The 18,545-nt window shown below is 36.8% G+C and overlaps 1 protein-coding gene and 1 long non-coding RNA gene across 14 annotated transcripts in view; one reads left to right on the top strand and one right to left on the bottom strand.

Annotated features, from left to right (window-relative positions):
* LOC131517299 (uncharacterized) overlaps positions 1-4,564 on the top strand; it is a 100,139-nt gene extending 95,575 nt beyond the window's left edge. For all 5 annotated transcript variants that reach the window (XR_009264505.1, XR_009264503.1, XR_009264502.1 and 2 more), the window contains one exon: positions 4,357-4,564. This is a non-coding gene — a long non-coding RNA (uncharacterized LOC131517299). The remainder of the gene's footprint in view (positions 1-4,356) is intronic.
* Positions 1-18,545, bottom strand: part of LRRC9 (leucine rich repeat containing 9) — a 119,256-nt gene that overhangs the window by 78,764 nt on the left and 21,947 nt on the right. For all 9 annotated transcript variants that reach the window (XR_009264501.1, XM_058739210.1, XM_058739207.1 and 6 more), the window contains 5 exons: positions 16,368-16,523; positions 13,643-13,839; positions 12,648-12,779; positions 6,597-6,773; positions 5,731-5,848 (listed from right to left, as the gene is read on the bottom strand). Coding sequence is in view for 8 of the 9 variants with exons in the window: in XM_058739210.1 (XP_058595193.1) it covers positions 5,731-5,848; positions 6,597-6,773; positions 12,648-12,779; positions 13,643-13,839; positions 16,368-16,523 (780 nt within the window). In the remaining variant the exon portion in view is untranslated. The remainder of the gene's footprint in view (positions 1-5,730; positions 5,849-6,596; positions 6,774-12,647; positions 12,780-13,642; positions 13,840-16,367; positions 16,524-18,545) is intronic.

The following is an 18,545-nucleotide window of genomic DNA, read 5'->3' as shown; positions in this document are numbered from 1 at the left end:
CGTGGCTCAATCAATTAAGTGTCCAATTCTTGATTTTGGCTCAGGTCATGATGTCACATGATCCAATGAGATCCAGTTCTGTGTCAGGCTCCACGCTGAGCATGGAGCCTCCTTGGGATTTGCCTCTCCCTCTTCCTCTGCCTCTACCCTGCTCATGCTTGTGTACTCTCTCTCTCAACATAAATAAATAAACATTAAACATTAAAAAAATACAAACCATCACAAGATGTGTCAAATAAGATCTCCTTTTTTAAATGAAATGTTTTTAAGAACCGTCTTTGTAGAGGTGAGGGATCAATGCTAGGCTTTAAAGATTAGACATAATTCCAATCAGAAATCTTAAAAGAAAGTCTTTTTAAGAGGAGAAAGCATATGAAGGTATAGAAACAGGTACGATTGTCTATTCAACTATCATCCATCTATTCAACTATCCATCATTCATTAATCAGATTTCCACTAGGAATCTCTAAAGAAAGTCCCTGTCCTCAAGGTCTTGTAGAGAGATGCACACCATGATTGCCGTGGAGATCCTTCTGCCACTCCATAGATCGATTTCCTGGGTGTTCAAGTGACCTAACCTCAATACAGCTGTGTTTGAGGTTACAGCTTACTTCTGTGTCATCTTAACTCCTCTCAATTGTATTTTAGTATAACAAATGTGCTACAATAAAATTCTCAACTGCCACTGATTGCCACTTAACCAGCTTCCGCTAACCGACTCACAGGATTAAGCAGTAATTTCCATCCTTCCTAAATCCCACAGTATGGTGACAATTCAAGGATAAGAGGGTACTGTAAAAAATACTAGCATAGGGAATATAGTCAGTGATACTGTTAGTAACATTATATGGTGACAGATGGTGACTACACTTATTCTAGTGAGCACTGAGTAATGTATAGAATTGTCGAATCACTATGTTGTACACCAGAAACTACTATAACACTGTATGTCAACTATACTTCAATAATAAAAATTAAAAAAAAACTGATGTACTTCTATTCTCCCCAGTTGTGTTGTATGCTTACAGAAAGTCGGTTAATTTTGTTCCTAAATGTTTTATACCAGTTGTATTTGTTATTGAAATTATACACATGAAATAAAACAATGAAACATGAACAAGGATGAGAGCTGTTTCTGTGAAAAATAAGTGGAAAGTATTGGGAAGATCCTGTAGAGACTAATCATTAAAAGCTTCTGCTACAGCATGTGTAAATGGGGCAAATATAAAAGTTTGGTGGTGGCAAGGGGGAGCATACAAACTAAAACTAGATTGATTCTTGCACTCAAGTTCATGCTCAACTTTAAAGCAACTGAAACTAATATGTAATATGGTTATGGTCTGATGTAAGAAAGATTATCAGGAGTTTCAACCTCATACTCAGAGGCTTTGGCCCTATGTAAAAAGATGAATGAAATGTAAGTTTATTGGGATGAGCACTGGGTGTTGTATGGAAACCAATTTGACAATAAATTTCATATATTGAAAAAAAGAAAAAAGAAAACAGCAGAGGTTGGAGCTGAAAAAAAAAAAGAAATGTAAGTTTATATGTTTTAAGTTTGCTGAAGGGGTGCTCGCTTCAGCAGCATATATGTTAAGTTTGCTAAAGTGTTCCTTAAGTACATAATTTATTTAAAGTTCTCCTTTTTTAAAGTGTTATTTATTTAAGTGAACTCTACACCCCATGTGGGGCTTGAACTCATGACCCTGAGATCAAGAGTCACATGCTCTTCCAACTGAGCCACCTGGGCGCCCCCTAGTTCTCCATTTTAATGGATTGTCTGATAAACCTGTAAACTAGGTAAAAGGGATCCTACTATCTGAGAACTCAGGAAAGCCTTCGCAAAGGAGGAAGTCCTTAAGTCGAGACTTGAAAGGTAAGTTTGCCAAAAGAAAAAAGTAGGGAAGATCATTTCATCAAAAGGAGGCATGGCACTGAGGTATATTTAGGAGAATCACAAAGGAAGTACATACTTCATTTGGGATATTTGTTGTATTTGGTAATAGGGAGTCTGGTTGAAGCTAGATTTTGAGGGGCCTTAAGTGCAAGGCAGAGGGATTTGGACTTCATTATCATGAGTAATGGGAAGAGACTGAAGGATTTTCATCATGAGAACAATACAGTGTGTGCTATGAAAATAATGTTTTAGGAAAGATTAATTTGTCCTTTTAAAGGTGGAAGGAATAGAGGGAAGACCAAGGGCAGAGTTGCCTATTAGGAAACTACTGGCAAAGATTAGAGGGAATGTTCTAAGAGGTGGCAGGCAATAGGAACAGGGAGGGAAAGGATGCAAAGTGATATGGTAAAGGAAGAATCACTACAAATGGTAAATGATTAGATACAGGGATAATGAAAAAGGGAGTGGTTGGATATAATTTCAAAGCTTTGAACCTGGTCAGTGGAGAGTGACAGCATTGTTGGCAGAAATAAGACAAGGAGAGAGCTGGTTATGGACAAAATATTAAAGGCTGGTTTTAGACATATTGTAGAAGGAGATAAAACCGGTTAATCACATAGGAATGGCAGCTGTGGGTGTCAGAGCAGAGAGCAGGAGGTGGGCTGGCTGAGGACGTACACTTTGGAGAAAGCCAAGTGGAATAAATGATACTCCTGAAGTCTATTGACCAAGTCCTTGGGCATCAAAGAGAGTAATGATGTAAGCCAGCCCTCTGCCTTACAAAGTCACTGCCAACCTAAGCCAAATCTGTCTTCTAAACTGCTTACACAGCTCATGCTTTTTAATCTTATCCCACCTCTTAAACGATGCAGTACATAAACATTTATCTTGATTTCCTGTGTGCACATAATAGCATAAAAAATATGGCTTATTAGATCTACATGCTACACAGTGATTTTTCTAGCCAATTATACTCCATTTCTAAGATTTTAACAATGAGAGTAATTGTTACTCTCATGTTAATGAGACAATTTTTCTCAATGTGTGGAGAAAAACAAGATTATTAAGCCTTAATCTTGTGGTATTCTCATGTTTAGAGGGAAGAGGAAGAATTAAAAGAAAACAAAGACATGACAATCAGAAAAATAGGAGAATAACATTAGTGTAATATTATGGATGCCAAAGGGGAGTTTCGAAAAGGAAAGAGCAGTCAATAGTATCAAATACTTCAGAGAATAATGGTAAATCTTATTTTAAAATTTTCTATGAACTAACATGATATTTATCTTTCTCTGACTGACTTATTTCATGCAGCATAATGCTCTCTAGCTCCATCCACCTCATTGCAAGTGGCAAGATTATGTTCTTTTTTTATGGCTGAATAATAGGAGCTAGAGAGTATTATGCTACATGAAATAAGTCAGTCACAGAAAGACATACCACATGATTTCACTCTAATATGGAATTTATGAAACAAAACAAAGTAACATAGAGGGGGGAAAAAAGAGAGGCAAACCAAGAAACAGACTCTTAACTATAGAGAAGGTACTGATGGTTACCAGACGGGAGGTGGGGAGGGGGATGGGTAAAGTCAGTGATGGAGATTAAGGAGTGCACTTGTGATGAGCATGGGGACCTGTAATGGAAGTGCTGAATCACTCTTTTGTACACCTGAAACTCATACGTATGGCACATGGAATTTAAATAAAATCCTTAGGGGCGCCTGGGTGGCACAGTCGGTTAAGCGTCCAACTTCAGCCAGGTCACGATCTCGCGGTCTGTGAGTTCGAGCCCCGCGTCAGGCTCTGGGCTGATGGCTCGGAGCCTGGAGCCTGTTTCCGATTCTGTGTCTCCCTCTCTCTCTGCCCCTCCCCCGTTCATGCTCTGTCTCTCTCTCTGTCCCAAAAATAAATTAAAAACGTTGAAAAAAAAATTTAAATAAAATCTTTAAAAAGCCCAAAAAACAAAACAAAACAAAAAAACCCCAAAAAACTTTCTATGTGCCAGGAACTGGTCCCAAGAACTTACTGGGTAAATTTTAATAATACATTCTATTTAATGTAATCTATCTGAAATATTATCATTTCAATATGTAATCAGTATAAGAAATTATAATCTCTTTTCTATACCAAAACTGAGATTTATTTCAAACTTTTTAGCACATCTCAATTCCGACTAGTCACATTTCAAATGCTCAGCAGTCACATGCGGGTGGTGGCTACCATACTGGATAGCTGGCTGTTTGAAGGATTAGAGATACCGCATCTCCTAAAGGAGCGGCAGGAGATAAGGCGCTAGGCACAGTGTCGGGCAAGCAGGAAACACACAGAAATGTTAGCCTCATCTTTCTGCCAACCTTCGTGCCCATGATGGTTCATAGTTCTCTGGAATCACCCTGAGCACTCCACTCTACTTTTTCAAATCCTTTATTCCTCCCCTCTTTCTTTCTTCTCTTCCAGAAAGTACATAAGGGCACTTTCACCACACCAGCCTGCTGAAGCCACTGTCCCTCTGGCCTGCTGCTGCAGTATCCCCCCTATGTAACCTCCTGCCATCAGCTCCTACTCCCTCCAATCCATTCTCCACTGAATGGCTGGAATGCTGTTTTGGTGATTTTTTTTTTTTAACTGTAAAAAGTACATGAAGTAAAACTACCATTTTAACCGTTTTTAAGTGTGCAATTCATTGGCATGGAGTACATTCACAATGTTGTGCAACCATCACCACTATTCATTTCCAGAACTTTTCATCATCCCCATAGAAGCTCTGCACTCATTAAAGAATGACTCCCTATCCTTCCATCCTCATCCCCTGCTAACCTCTATTCTACTTTCTGTCTGTACCAATTTGCCTATTCTACGTACCTCATATAAGTGGAATCATACAATATTTGTAAATTTGTGTTTGGCTTTTTTCACTTAGCGTAATACTTTCAAGGTTTAACCATGGATCAGAATGTATCAGAATTTAAATCCTTTTTATGGCTAGTATGCCATTGGATGGCTATATCATATTTTGTTTATCCATTGTGTCTTGAGGGGCATTTGGGTTGTTTTGACTTTTTGGCTATTATGAATAATGGTGTTATGAACATGGAGTGGTGTACCAGTATCCAAAAACTTTTGAATGCATACCTCACTAAATCCTAACCACAACTCTGTGAAGTAGATACTATTATTACCTTCATTTTATAGATAGGAATAAAAATGCACATAGAGGTGAAGTCACTTAGCTCCTGAGTAGGAAAGCCAGGATTTAAATGCAATGACATTATCATTTTTGTGTGCGCCATGATGTGAAAAGGGTGAGGGAGCACTGCTGTACAACAGGGTGTTACAGCCGCCTCAGCAAGAGAGCAGAAGACAGAGAAAGGGTGACTGGATATTTTGGAGCTCAGAGTGACCAGGGAACAAGGTGCAGACAAAGAAGTAGAAAATAAAGAAGTGGTGGCAGTAAGAGAGAAAGAAAAACAGGATGACAACCAGAAAGCATAGCAGTGTTCAGCGAATGGACTTTTTTTTTTTTCAAGATGGAAAAGACCCTAGAATGTTTAAAAGAGATTAGAGAAATAGATTTCAAGATCATTAACAAAAGGATCACACCATGAAAATAGGATACCTAGAAATATTAGGCAGATAAATTAATTGATGGACTTATTCTGGTATAATCCAAAGAAGGAAGATACTATACTTTGTAGCACCAAGCTTTCTGTGAAATAGCAGAAGTTGGCTATAAATATGAATAAAAGGATTGAGAACCAAGCCCTGTCTAACCAATGGCAGGGCTTTATTCATTAGGAAGAAAGCATTATTCTGAATGACATTTTATGCTACCTTGTTCGTTTCACTGTCTTTGAATCCTTTTTCAAGTATTTGTAGCAGATGCTTTTTCTTCACTGTAACTTCAGGATCAAAAACATAAAAAAGACATTCCAGCATCTTTCGATAGCTCCTTAAGAATAATTAAGATAAAAAAAATTTGAGAATTGATTTCAAAAGAGCTTAGGCATAGATAAGACAATCATATATCCTGCCCTGGATATTTCCCATTTACAGTGAATGTTCCAGTGTCATTACTAAGCCTCCAATCCCCCTCAGTCTCAAAAAGAGCCCCAGGGGCACCTGGGTGGCTCAGTTGGTTGAGCGTCTGACTTTGGCTCAGGTCATGATCTCAAGGTTTGTGGGTTCAAGCCTTGCATCAGGTTCTGTGCCAACAGCGAGGAGCCTGCTTGGGATTTTCCCTGTCTGCCCCTCACCTGCTTGCTCTCTCTCTGTCTCTTTCAAAATGGACGAATGAAAACTTAAAAAAGGCCCCAGTGTGGGTAAACTATGATGTCATCCTCCTCAAGGGAGATGCATGAAAAGGAAATATTTACTAACAAGGCATATTTTCAATATTGTGAACTTAAAAAAAATGTTTATTTATTTTTGAGAGAGAGAGAGCGAGAGCGAGATTGAGACCGAGCAGGGGAGGGGAAGAGAGGGCGGAGGGAGAGAGAATCCCAAGCAGGCTCCAAGCAAAGTCCAACACGGGGCTCAAGCCCATGATCCGTGAGATCATGACCTGAGCTGAAGTTGGGCACTTAACTGACTGAGCCACCCAGGCACTCCAATATTGTAAGCTTTTAAAACAGAATGACTCTTTACAAAATAAAATCAGACTTCTGTAAAAATGTTCCTTACGGAATTTAACTTCTTACTCTGAATCGTGCATATCTTCATTGTCAAGAAACTTCTGGAGTTTCTCTTCAAATTTTAGTCTCAGAATACGGTTGTTAACTTTGATGATACGTTTTACTTTCACTCCAGTAATACCATATGGCCTGAAGTCCCAGGTACAAAAACGTGAGAGAATTAGTTCATAGCAGGAGTTAAACCTATATGGGAAAACAGAATATATATAAAGAAAAGAACACATTGTCCTTAAAATGTTGAAGAACACAAAGTTACATATAATAAAAGTTATAACCCATATTTTATATTTTTTGCTAAAGATACATTGTCATATCATAGCTCTGCTTTGGTCCAAACTGGGCACACTTAGTCAATAAAAGAGATGTTAAACTTTGAAACATAAAAGTAAGAGTTGTTTTTATTAATGATTAGATATGTGTTTTGACTGAAAGACATGTTGCTTGAGTAATCCTTCATTAGTGAAACACTTTGTTTTTTGGCTTCAGTGAAACTATATATTTCTGGCTTTCTTCTTATTGGCTGCTCCTTAATGGTTTTCTTTGCTGATTCTTTTTCTTCTGGCAGCTTTCTAAATGTTGGACTGCACCTGGAATAAGTCTTGGGTGCTCCTTTTGTTTCCATGAATACTATTCCTAGGTGATTTCATCTGGTCCCTTGGCAATATACAGAAAAAATATATTTTATATATACGGATATATTCCAACATTTTACTTTCAGACTTTATCTCTACCCAATTTAGGTGGATATACCCCTACTTGAACATCCAACTGCTTAGTTGGTATGTTCACTTGCATATGGAATAGGCCTCTAAAACTTAATTCATCACCTGCTTCTAAGCCTACTCCTTCTGACTGTTTTCCATCTCAGTATATGGTACCAGCATCTAACTGGTAGCTTAAGTTAACATCCCAGGAATGAAACTTGCCTCCTCTCTGTCTCACCAATATCCAATTCTTTGGTCAAATCTCTTTGGCCCTACATCTAAAATATCCTGATTATAACCCTATGTCATCACCATCACTGTTATTACTTTTTTGCAAATCATCATCATCTCTCATTTGGACTACTGCCAATAACTTCATAACTAGGGATATAGAAGTGAAAGAGGCAGGGTCCCTCCTCTCATGGAGCCTATATTATAAGGAGTTGGCCAAAAAATAAACAATACATAAATAAAATCATTTCTAAACTGACAAGTGCTTTGAAGAAAGAGAAGTTTGGGGTAAGGACTGGAGTGGGGGCTACTGAGTATAGATCTGGGTAAGATATTTCAGAGAAGATATTTGAGTGAAGAAAAGGAGAAGAAGGGGCCAACTATGTGAAGATCTCAAGAAAATGTATTGGAAGTGCTCATCTGCTCTCTACTGCCCTTACTGGGCCATGCCCTATCTTAAAGTAGCACAGAATTTGGACTAAGATGAGATTTTAAAACGAATCAATTTGGGGGCACCTGGGTGGCTCAGTAGGTTAAGCATCTGACTCCAGCTCAGGTCATGATCTCACGGTTCATGGGTTCGAGCCCTCCATTGGGCTCAGTACTGACAGCTCAGAGCCTAGAGCCTGTTTTGGATTCTGTGTCTCCCTCTCTTTCTGCCCCTCCCCTGCTCGTGCTCTCTCTCTTTCCCTCTTAAGAATAAATAAACATTAAAAAACAATAATAATAATAAAATAAAATGGATCAATTTGAAAAGAAAGCTAAGTGATCCTATATGCGATACATTTACCTGTAATGAGATGTCTGGTCCTCACTGGCATACAATATCAACAAAGGCTTGAGCATGAGTGTGGGCTAAGATCACAGAGGTGAGCTTCCTGGTGGGTGGTCTTTCCCTGGGACAAACTCATTTAGAGTGAGTGTCTGCCTTTCTCACTAGCGAAGACTGAACCAGTGCAGCTAAGAGCTGCCCAATTACTCTTCCCTTGGAGTTGAAAAGTGAGCTGCCCAAACCAAACCATTTCCAGAGGAGCTCACAGTCTGTTAGGAGACAGATACATATAAGTAGTGTGGCAACCAGCTGATGCTGCTAATTAGTTCGGAGGTCTCGATAAATAATTACATCATCACCAGGAGTGGGAAACCTCCAGGCTCATGTATAGAGGGATCACTGTCTGGGCCTGATCAGCCCAAGTCACTCCTACATAATACATCCTGGAACCACTGAAGCTCTAATTACTACTTGCACTCTATTTTTATTATTATTATACTCTGATAGAAAGTGTTGTAGGCATTTTATTTAGATAAAGTTTTGTCATATAGTAACAAGGGTAAACGGGTAGAAGCGATAAATGGACAATACCTAGCTTCTAGTTCAGTTCCCAGGAATGCAAGAACTAAGAACGGCACAGGAAACTCCATGAAGTGGAATCCTTTCATAGAGCTTTTCTCTTCCTGGAAATTCAGTAGCTGAGCCCTTCTTCACATAGAATTCCTACAGCCCTGGAGACTGGGAACCCCCGTGCTAATGCGACATGGGCTCTGTGCTATCTGGAATCAGAGAACTAAAGCCATTCAATAAATCACCTGATCAAGCTGGAGATGAGAAGACATCACTCACAGAGTGCCGGAATACTGCTAGAGGAGGGAGAACCAAACCTATAACTGACTAGGAAGTACTGTGACACTCCGTATTATCAGTTCCTCGTAGAAGAGGACACTTCTCATAGCATTGTTGGTAACGTGCTACATGCACTGGGCAGCATCTCATTACTGACCTGAGATATATGCTTTCTAGTCTGAACCTCAAATAATAACTGTAGGAACTTATATAAAATAATATCTAAATCTCTTATACCTCTCTTTCAAGGGGTCCCAAAGACTTAAGGGCGAAATTCAAACTACCAGCTTGCGGTGCGCTTTAATGATCAGGCTTTTGTCATGTGGAAATACTGTAGTTCTCCAAATGTATTATAATAGTTCCATACCTTTTCACCACATGCTGTTTCCTCTGCTTAGCAAGTCTTTCCCCTAATTCTGTGTATAGTTAACTTCTATCTGTCCCTCAAATTTCAGATCAAAGTATCTCCCTCAGATGTCCCCACTTCCAAAAACTTTCTCTACACCCCCATTCTGGTTTGAATGTCATTCTTCTCCAGACCAACAATTATCCCAGAATTTAGTACTGCTTCATTTCCATAGTCTCCCATACCAGATGGCAGCCTGGATGAGAGCAGGAACTGTAACTTTTACCCCTAGCACCTAGAATAGAATCTGGGCCATGGTAGAAACCCAGTGGATGGATGCTGAGCAAGTGAACACAATAGAAAAGATTCAAAGATGAATAAGAATGCAGTCTCTATCTTCACTGAGTTTATAAACAAATGGAGCAGAAAAGTAATGGGACAAACATAGGCAAAATTATAACTGAGTAGAAGATAGGAGAGATGCAACATAGTGCTGTGAAGATTCAAAGAGAATAATAATAATGACTAATCTGATAAAGATGACAAAGGTATTCCTCACAAAAGATGGCTCTTGATGTTGGCCTTGAAGATAAAGTAAGTTTTGACAGACAATGATAGAGAGTGAGGGCAAGGATGTAAGGTATTCTGGGTGAAGGAAGCAGAACAGAGGAAACCACGGTGGTGCACCAGGTGTGTCCCAAGAGCAGTGAGGCACACACAGTTTGGCTGACTCTGGAGGGGTTGGAAAAGTAGTAGGATGGTTTGAACACCATATGGTGAAGCCCACTGAATATTGGGGTGAAAGGTTTGAATATCACTTGGAAAATAACAGGTTGCTACAAAAGGCTTTTATTTTGTTTTATACAGTGCTCTCTGTGTAGGAGGTGTGCCAGCAGGGACCACATAGGAAATCATTTAGTTATCTTTACTGATTGATTAGCAAATACCAAGTACCTACTATATGCAGACACTGTACTACACCCAACGTGGGGCTTGAACTCACGACCTCCAGATCAAGAGTCGCATACTCTACCGACTGAGCCAACCAGGCGCCTCAGGAGCTATTTCATAGTATCCATAAAAAATCACAGCTAAGGTGGCCAAGTTTGTAAAAAACAATCCTTCAAATTCTGCCAATGTAGATTTGATTTTCTTCTTAAAATGGATCAAGGCTGTTATTACTAAAGCCAAGTAAACAATTGCTAATGCTTATCAAAATCCATCAAGCTAATTTACTATCAGGTTGACATAGTTACCTAATGGCTTTTTAGTCATTTTGCTTTTATGTATTTTTTCCTTATAATCTACTTGTTTTGTAAAGAGACTACTCTGCAATAAGTTAAAAAGAAACGGAAATAATAATAAACAAATCTGTTTAGGTTGAGTGAATATAAATGAAAGACTGAAAAATTTTTCATGCACCCTGCAGACAGACACCATTCAATTTTTGTACTTGAAAAATCAAGGCCTTTATTTGTTTATATAGGAAATGGGATGAATCCCCTTTATATCTTTGCACATAAAAATCAAGTATTGTGGTTAAGTGAATAGTGGTAACTGCTGGGCCATTGATGTACTGATACAAGAGAAAATATCTTAAACGGTCTATTTCTTACTTGGGCAGAACTTCTTATGGCTTAAAGTAATTCATAACAATTACATATTTTTATTTATAAAAAGTTAATACAGGGGCGCCTGGGTGGCTCAGTCGGTTGAGCATCCGACTTCGGCTGTGGTCATGATCTCACAGTTTGTGAGTTTGAGCCCCGCGTCGGGCTCTGTGCTGACAGCTCAGAGCCTGGAGCCTGCTTTGGATTCTGGGTCTCCCTCTCTCTCTGCCCCTAACCCACTCACATTCTGTCTCTGTCTCTCTCAAAAATAAACATATAAAAAGTTAATACGAATTTTGCATTTTACTCCATAAAAGTCAGTGTTTGTTTCAACACTGACTGCAAATACAATCCGCTGGGATGCTGGATCAAGTCCATTCAATCACTTTACGTGTTTCCTGCTTTCTCTCTACACACCCAAATTCGCAGTATGCTCTAGGGTTGTAGGGCAAGTTTTGGCTTGTTCACAGCTCCCCAGTTTTGAGGAAATGATTATAGAAATGTGGAAGTTATAATTAGTGATATTTTCTGCTGCAAACCTTTTCTTTCCTTCCTTCCTTCCTTCCTTCCTTCCTTCCTTCCTTCCTTCCTTCCTTCCTTCCTTCCTTCCTTCCTTCAGAATTATTTTCTAAGTTGTACCCTCAAGTTGAGGCAACACAGCCATTTCCTTGTTTGTACCAGGAGGCTTCAATTACGAAGTGTGTATGCCCGTTTCCTGTTTCTGGTGGCTCTCTGCATTTCTGCCTAAATGGACTTTTAACCCAAATTCCTGGTTTTTAAGTGTATGCCTTATTTCAACTCAGAGAGTCCATGTGCCCCCTGCCTCTAGCCAGCTCTAGACAACTGGTTTGACCTTGACTATGGACCCCCAGGAAATTTGCTGTGGTGCCTCCCCCAGTGTCTGCAACCTGCTGTTGCCAATCCTGCTCCTGTGTTCCTTCTCTGTTGTAGGTTCTCACACAATATTCAGAATCCAGGGCCATGTCCAGTCAAGAAATGAACAGTATAAACATATATAAAGTTAATACTTAGCCATAAACTTAAAAAAATTTATTCTGGCTCTTGGGCTAAGGGAAATTGGGTAAAGAGCAATGAAATATCATTAGGATGTTCTGAAGATTAGCTCACAGCAATTATGTAAACAGAAAAACATATTGGTGGCAAAATAGGTAACAGCTACTCTTCAGTGGATGAACATTCTATATGAGAAGTGTTTTGAAAATTAGACATTTTAAGATTTTATAAGTTGATATTTTAGCTGATGATCCTAAGCACCTAAAATTATTTATTTTTTTAAAGTTTATTTATTTTGAGAGCAACAGAGGCAGCATGAGTGGGGGAGGAGCACAGAGAGAGGGAGAGAGAATCCTAAGCAGGCTCTGCACTGACAGCATGGAGCCTGACGCAGGACTTGAACCCACGAACCATGAAATCATGACCTGAGCTGATACCAAGGGTCAGATGTTCAATTGACTGAGTTACCCAGGCACCCCTAAGCACCTAAAATTATTTTTAAGGCTGTAATTAAATTTCAAACAGATTTACCAGTCATCAGATCGAGTGCCTTCTTCAAAGTGGATATTTCCCACAGTTTCCAACTCAATTAACAAAAATGGGATCCATAAGCCATGGCTTTTCTTCTTTTGTTTTACTTCAACATGATAAATTGCTTCAATCCTATTTAAGAGAAAAATTAAGTTATTAGAAAAACCTAAATATCACAACATTAAAATTATAGTTAAAATAGATTTAAAAAAAAAGGCTGATATGAAAATATAAGGCGTTTGTCAATGGGTACAGAAAGCTTCGTGTTAACAGTTAAACCAAGTTAAAGACATTCTGTTTCTGGCAATAAGGTTAGAAGTCTCTCCTGGCTCTGCCGCTTATGGCTCGCAGATCTTTTGATGCTGCGGTTTCTCAGTAAAATGGCAATATTAACAGTACCTACACCTGAAAAGGCTTTTTTTTTTTTGACGATTCTATGCAAAATACATACAAAGCTCTTAGCAAAGAATTTGGCAGAGTAAGAAATAAGTGTTAGCTGTTAGGAGTAGTAGTAGAAGCAGTAGGAGCAGTAGGAGTATTTACAGGGCAAACTAACTTTATCCATTTAATGCCCTAGTAAATAAAAAATTATTGGTACTTACTAAATCTTCTGCTTTATATTTCTAGTTGAAACTCAGCCAGTTTGTTTCTATGTGACTCCAGACAACTATGTATGTGCTTTGCTCAGTCAGGTCTATGTGGCGAGTTTCTCCATCAGTATTTTTAGTTTGCAGACACTAGAGCAGTGATGTGACAAGAAGCCACTAGGGGGAAGTTTGCTGTGCCTAATTAAGCATTGCCTCTGTAAAAAACTGTGTATGTCGGCTTTGAATCAATGATGTCTATCTCTGCTGGGAATGGGACTAGAAACACATTCCGTGTTTTACTTCATAATTCTTTCCACCCCTGAGGAAGAGAACTGAGCTCGACTGATAGCCTAGAACATTCTATCCTCTCCTGTTTCAAATTTGAACTAGACAATTCATAAAACATACTCATCTAGTTTTTTGTTCCAGAATGTTACCCTTTCATTCAAGGCATTTAGTTTGGTCAGTATCTTCTGTTGAAGATTTGGCTCCTCTGTGACAGTTTCACACTTCTTTGATTTTTCAAGTTCAGCTACTTTATTGTTATTGGATCTATCACCGTGCCCTTTGGCAGATCCCTTGAGTTCCGCAAGTTCCCGTTCCAGCTGTTGAAATCAGTGTGCCATAGAGCAAAACATTTTAGTGGAATTATGAAATATACAGTTAATTTAAATAAATAAAATAGAAATCTAGATAATAAATAGGCCAAACGCATAAAAACATGCCAAATGTGCAATTACAACTTTGGTGCAAGTTTAGTCAGTCAATTTCTTTTGACCAAAGGACATTCTTAAATACTTCAAACATGGCAGTTCTTTTCATCGAAATGAGAAAAGCAAAGAAATTGATTTTTAAATATTAGTGATGAGCTTCCTTCTATTAAAGCCAAAGTAAAATTATAACAAATACTGGTTTGGGTATAAATAAAATATTTAAACTTCAAGGTAATGTGACATTTATCACACCTACTTTTCAATTTTTCAGTATTTTTTTTAAGTACTTTGGTATTCTGGGAAAAAATCAACCATAGAAAATATATAAAACATGTATATTGAGATGCATATTTTTCCTCTTGCCTCAGTCTCCTATATACGGCTCAGCACGGCAATGTTTTTGTTTAAATTTTGATTGTTTTTTCTTGTTCATAGTGGACTTTTTTGGCATTCATTTGTATTTTTAAAAAAAATATTGCATTAGATATGATTTATTGTGATTACTGAGGTGTTTAGCACTCTAATTTTGGGCCTGCAGTGAGTACCTCAATTGCCTTGCCTTAACCCCAGCTTTGTAGGATTTCAAGATACATTGGAGAGATTTTTATAAATAGAAATTTACTGATTATCTGTCCCACCTCTATAATGGCTATATCCAGCTATTAAAAGCAAATCAAGCATATTTATAAAAATGCTATAGTTTATTTAATCTACAGGTATTATTTTTCACATTTGCAGATTTTCCTTAATACATGCATTTGTACACAAAAATAGATATAAAATGATTTTCATATACTGGTTCATTTTTTATCCAAAAATAAATGTTGTTAATGTTTCACTTTAAGGATGTCTATTATATTATTAATTCAAGCCTGCTTATTTTAGGAAGAGCATTAAATATATTTAAAAGACTTGGTTTTTAATGGCAGTATACTACTCTACCTTAAGAATGAATAATTCTTCCTCTTTAGTTAAACAATTAGGTAAGTTTCCAATTTTTTGTTGTTATTAATAGTGTAGTGATAAATATCTTATGTATGTAAATTTTATCCAAATCCTTAGAACAGAGTGCTACCAGTAGGTTTACTGGGTCAAAGGCTACAAGCATTTTTTAGGCTGTGAATACATATGACCCAAATTACATTTCATTGGTGGTGTAGTAGGGTCACACTCATCTTCACCAGCCTGAGTACTGTCACGTGTTACACTTTGACAATTTTATAGGAGAAAATGGTTTTGTTATCTTAATTCACACTTGGAAATTAATAACCAAGTTAAGCTCTTCTTTCAAATCTTAGTCATTTTTTAATTTCTTCTTTTGTGAAACAGAAGCTTATGTACTTTGCTCAGTTTTTCTATTTGAATATTTGCTTTTTGTTTTGTTTATTTATGAATGCTTATACTAAGGTTGTCCATCATGGTTTTTTAAAAAGATTTATTTTTAAGTAATCTCTACACACAGTGTGGGGCTCGAACTCACAACCCCAAGATCAAGAGTCACATGATCTACTAACTGAGCCAGCCAGATGCCCCATCATGTTTGCTGAAAACTGTTTATTTTTATTAATGATCCTTTTTAGTACCAAAGCATTTTACTTTTATTTTTTGCAATCAGATCTACATTCTGTTCTTTTGTTATTTCTAGTATTCCTTTTATTTGGCAGGCTGAGATCAGTTAACCATATTCATCTATATATTCTTCAGTTTTTTTCATGTTTTTTCATTTTTAATTTAGTTCTTTTTTTCTCCCCAGTGGCATTTTTTTTTTTTTTTGGTAAAGTGTAAACTAAGAATCCAGTTCCTCTACCCCCAAATAATTTATTTTTCTAACACTTGTAGAATAATTGTATTTTCTCACTTTAAAAAAATACAGTAAGTTCTTATATATAAAAAGTTCTATTTTGAGGTTAATAATCCTTCATTTTTCAAAGCCTACTGTTGGTAAAGGAAATCCAATTTACTCTAAGTAAAAAAAGCATACATAATATAACTACCAAAGTACAGCTTGCTTTAAAGGTCTCATCTGGTTTTAATACCTTAAAAGTATTATTAAAGGGAAATTTTAGCACTTTAGACCAAAAAATTAATTTTGAGCACAGCCTGAGTATGTCTAATAAAAATACAGCTGAAATAAATTCTAATAGATTTCAATAACTTTTAGAATCATACTGAATTACACAGCTTTTTAAAACATTTATAAATTTATAAGCCTCTACCTTTTTACAGTTGTAGATTTCTAAGCACACAATGAAGCTTGGTGAAGCAAATGGAATCAAAGGTTTAGAAGCAAACTTGGAAGTAGTAATAAAAAAATTATTTCTATATGTGTATACATATATATATAATTTAAAAGATAATGCTGTCTTATCACCAGTTTTCTGAAGATATGGCCACTAAAATTTTACAATACTGAATCTTACATTTTTTTTCACAAAGCTAAATAATTTTATTCTTTCTTCTGGCAATTTCTGTAATTTGCATTTTCGTTCATTCAATTTTTCAAGGTCTTCATGAAGATGCCTCTGAACAGTTTTTATACGCATATTGTAATACATTATTTTTTTCATTGCTGTGGTCTAAAAGTGAGAAAATAAAAACCAATAAACGATCAGCTGAAGCAAAAAACATTATTCAGTTTGGTAGCATTATGGGAGTGTGATATGTTCTATATAACCACTGGAAAATTTTACATGCCCAATAACTCATAATGATGATAGCTGAAATGATAACGGCTATACAGAGTGCTATATTTAAACAATAAGCAAAATATAAAATTCCAAATATTTCCTTTGTGGATAATATTTTAAGTTAAGGCATATTCATATTTATTTCGAGGATGACAACATAAAGTGCTTCCAGATAGAATTCAATTTATAAAATCTTATCATTTAGCTAATAAAGCATATTGCTAAAAAGCAAATAGGTCACTGCATTATTCCTATTTAATTAACTTAGGGAAAAATACATCAAAAGCATTAAAAGCAAATGTAACATTATTCATTTTTTAAAAGCATGGGTAAGAAATAGAATTTGATTTTCCCCCCAATTCTATAAAAGGATGCTCTAAATAAACTTGTTTTAGATTGAGCAAATGACTAAATTGTCAATCTAATCCCATTACCTAGAATATCTTAATACCAGTGGATTATCTAGTTATAATAAATATATAATAAATAGATTAAATCTACTATTAAGAAATACACCAGCTAAATGGTACCTGCAAGTAATATTAGTCAAAAGGAACTAGCTGAGGAGAAAATAAGCAAATCAGATGCACTATTAAATGTGACCTAGTTTTAACTGTTTACCCGAAATAATGAAGACATTTCTCTTTATTAGGTTATCTGTACCTTAAATAATTTGGAAGGCTTGTACACTGTTCTGGACATGTATTTTCATAGATGCAGGCTCTTGTTATGTGATTTATTTGTTAGAAAGTGGATAATCAAGATCCCAACAGAATTATTTGGCATAAAATATAGAATAGACACAGTTGTATGGCATGATGAACAGGCCAAAAGAATTCCCTTTCCCAACATATTATGAAGTTCTGAGATTGAAATCACTAAATTCCTCTATAAAAAATAAGGCATCAGTAACAGAGAACAGTTCAGAAAAAACACGCTTGTAAGATGATGATTAATAGATAAAAAATTCCTGATAAAGAAGAGCTTATTTTGGAAGGGCAACTGAGAAGAAAAACAGTAATTAAAGAAATGGCAAGTGGTGTTAATTTTTTGCCTATTTGGAGAAAATGGAAAATCCAATAAAGAATGTTTGAGTCAGTGTAAAAATTTTCTATTGAATTCTTAAATCTAAAACAAGAGAACATGGGTAAAGATAGGATTGCTAAATAAAAGATAAGATTCTAAGTTAAATTTGAACTTTAGGTAAATAATAAATCATGTTTGGCACAAAAACAGACACATAGACCAATGGAATAGAATAGAAACCCCAGAACTAGACCCACAAATGTATGGCCAACTAATCTTTGACAAAGCAGGAAAGAATATCCAATGGAAAAATGACAGTCTCTTTAACAAATGGTGCTGGGAGAACTGGACAGCAACATGCAGAAGATTGAAACTAGACCACTTTCTCACACCATTCACAAAAATAAACTCAAAATGGATAAAGGACCTGAATGTGAGACAGGAAACTATCAAAACCCTAGAGGAGAAAGCAGGAAAAGACCTCTCTGACCTCAGCCGTAGCAATCTCTTACTCGACACATCCCCAAAGGCAAGGGAATTAAAAGCAAAAATGAACTACTGGGACCTTATGAAGATAAAAAGCTTCTGCACAGCAAAGGAAACAACCAACAAAACTAAAAGGCAACCAACGGAATGGGAAAAGATATTTGCAAATGACATATCGGACAAAGGGCTAGTATCCAAAATCTATAAAGAGCTCACCAAACTCCACACCCAAAAAACAAATAACCCAGTGAAGAAATGGGCAGAAAACATGAATAGACACTTCTCTAAAGAAGACATCCGGATGGCCAACAGGCACATGAAAAGATGCTCAACGTCGCTCCTCATCAGGGAAATACAAATCAAAACCACACTCAGATATCACTTCACGCCAGTCAGAGT

This window comes from Neofelis nebulosa, chromosome 7, assembly GCF_028018385.1.
Source record: "Neofelis nebulosa isolate mNeoNeb1 chromosome 7, mNeoNeb1.pri, whole genome shotgun sequence".
Taxonomy (NCBI): Eukaryota; Metazoa; Chordata; class Mammalia; order Carnivora; family Felidae; genus Neofelis; species Neofelis nebulosa.
This window is presented reverse-complemented; position numbering and strand designations above follow the sequence as displayed.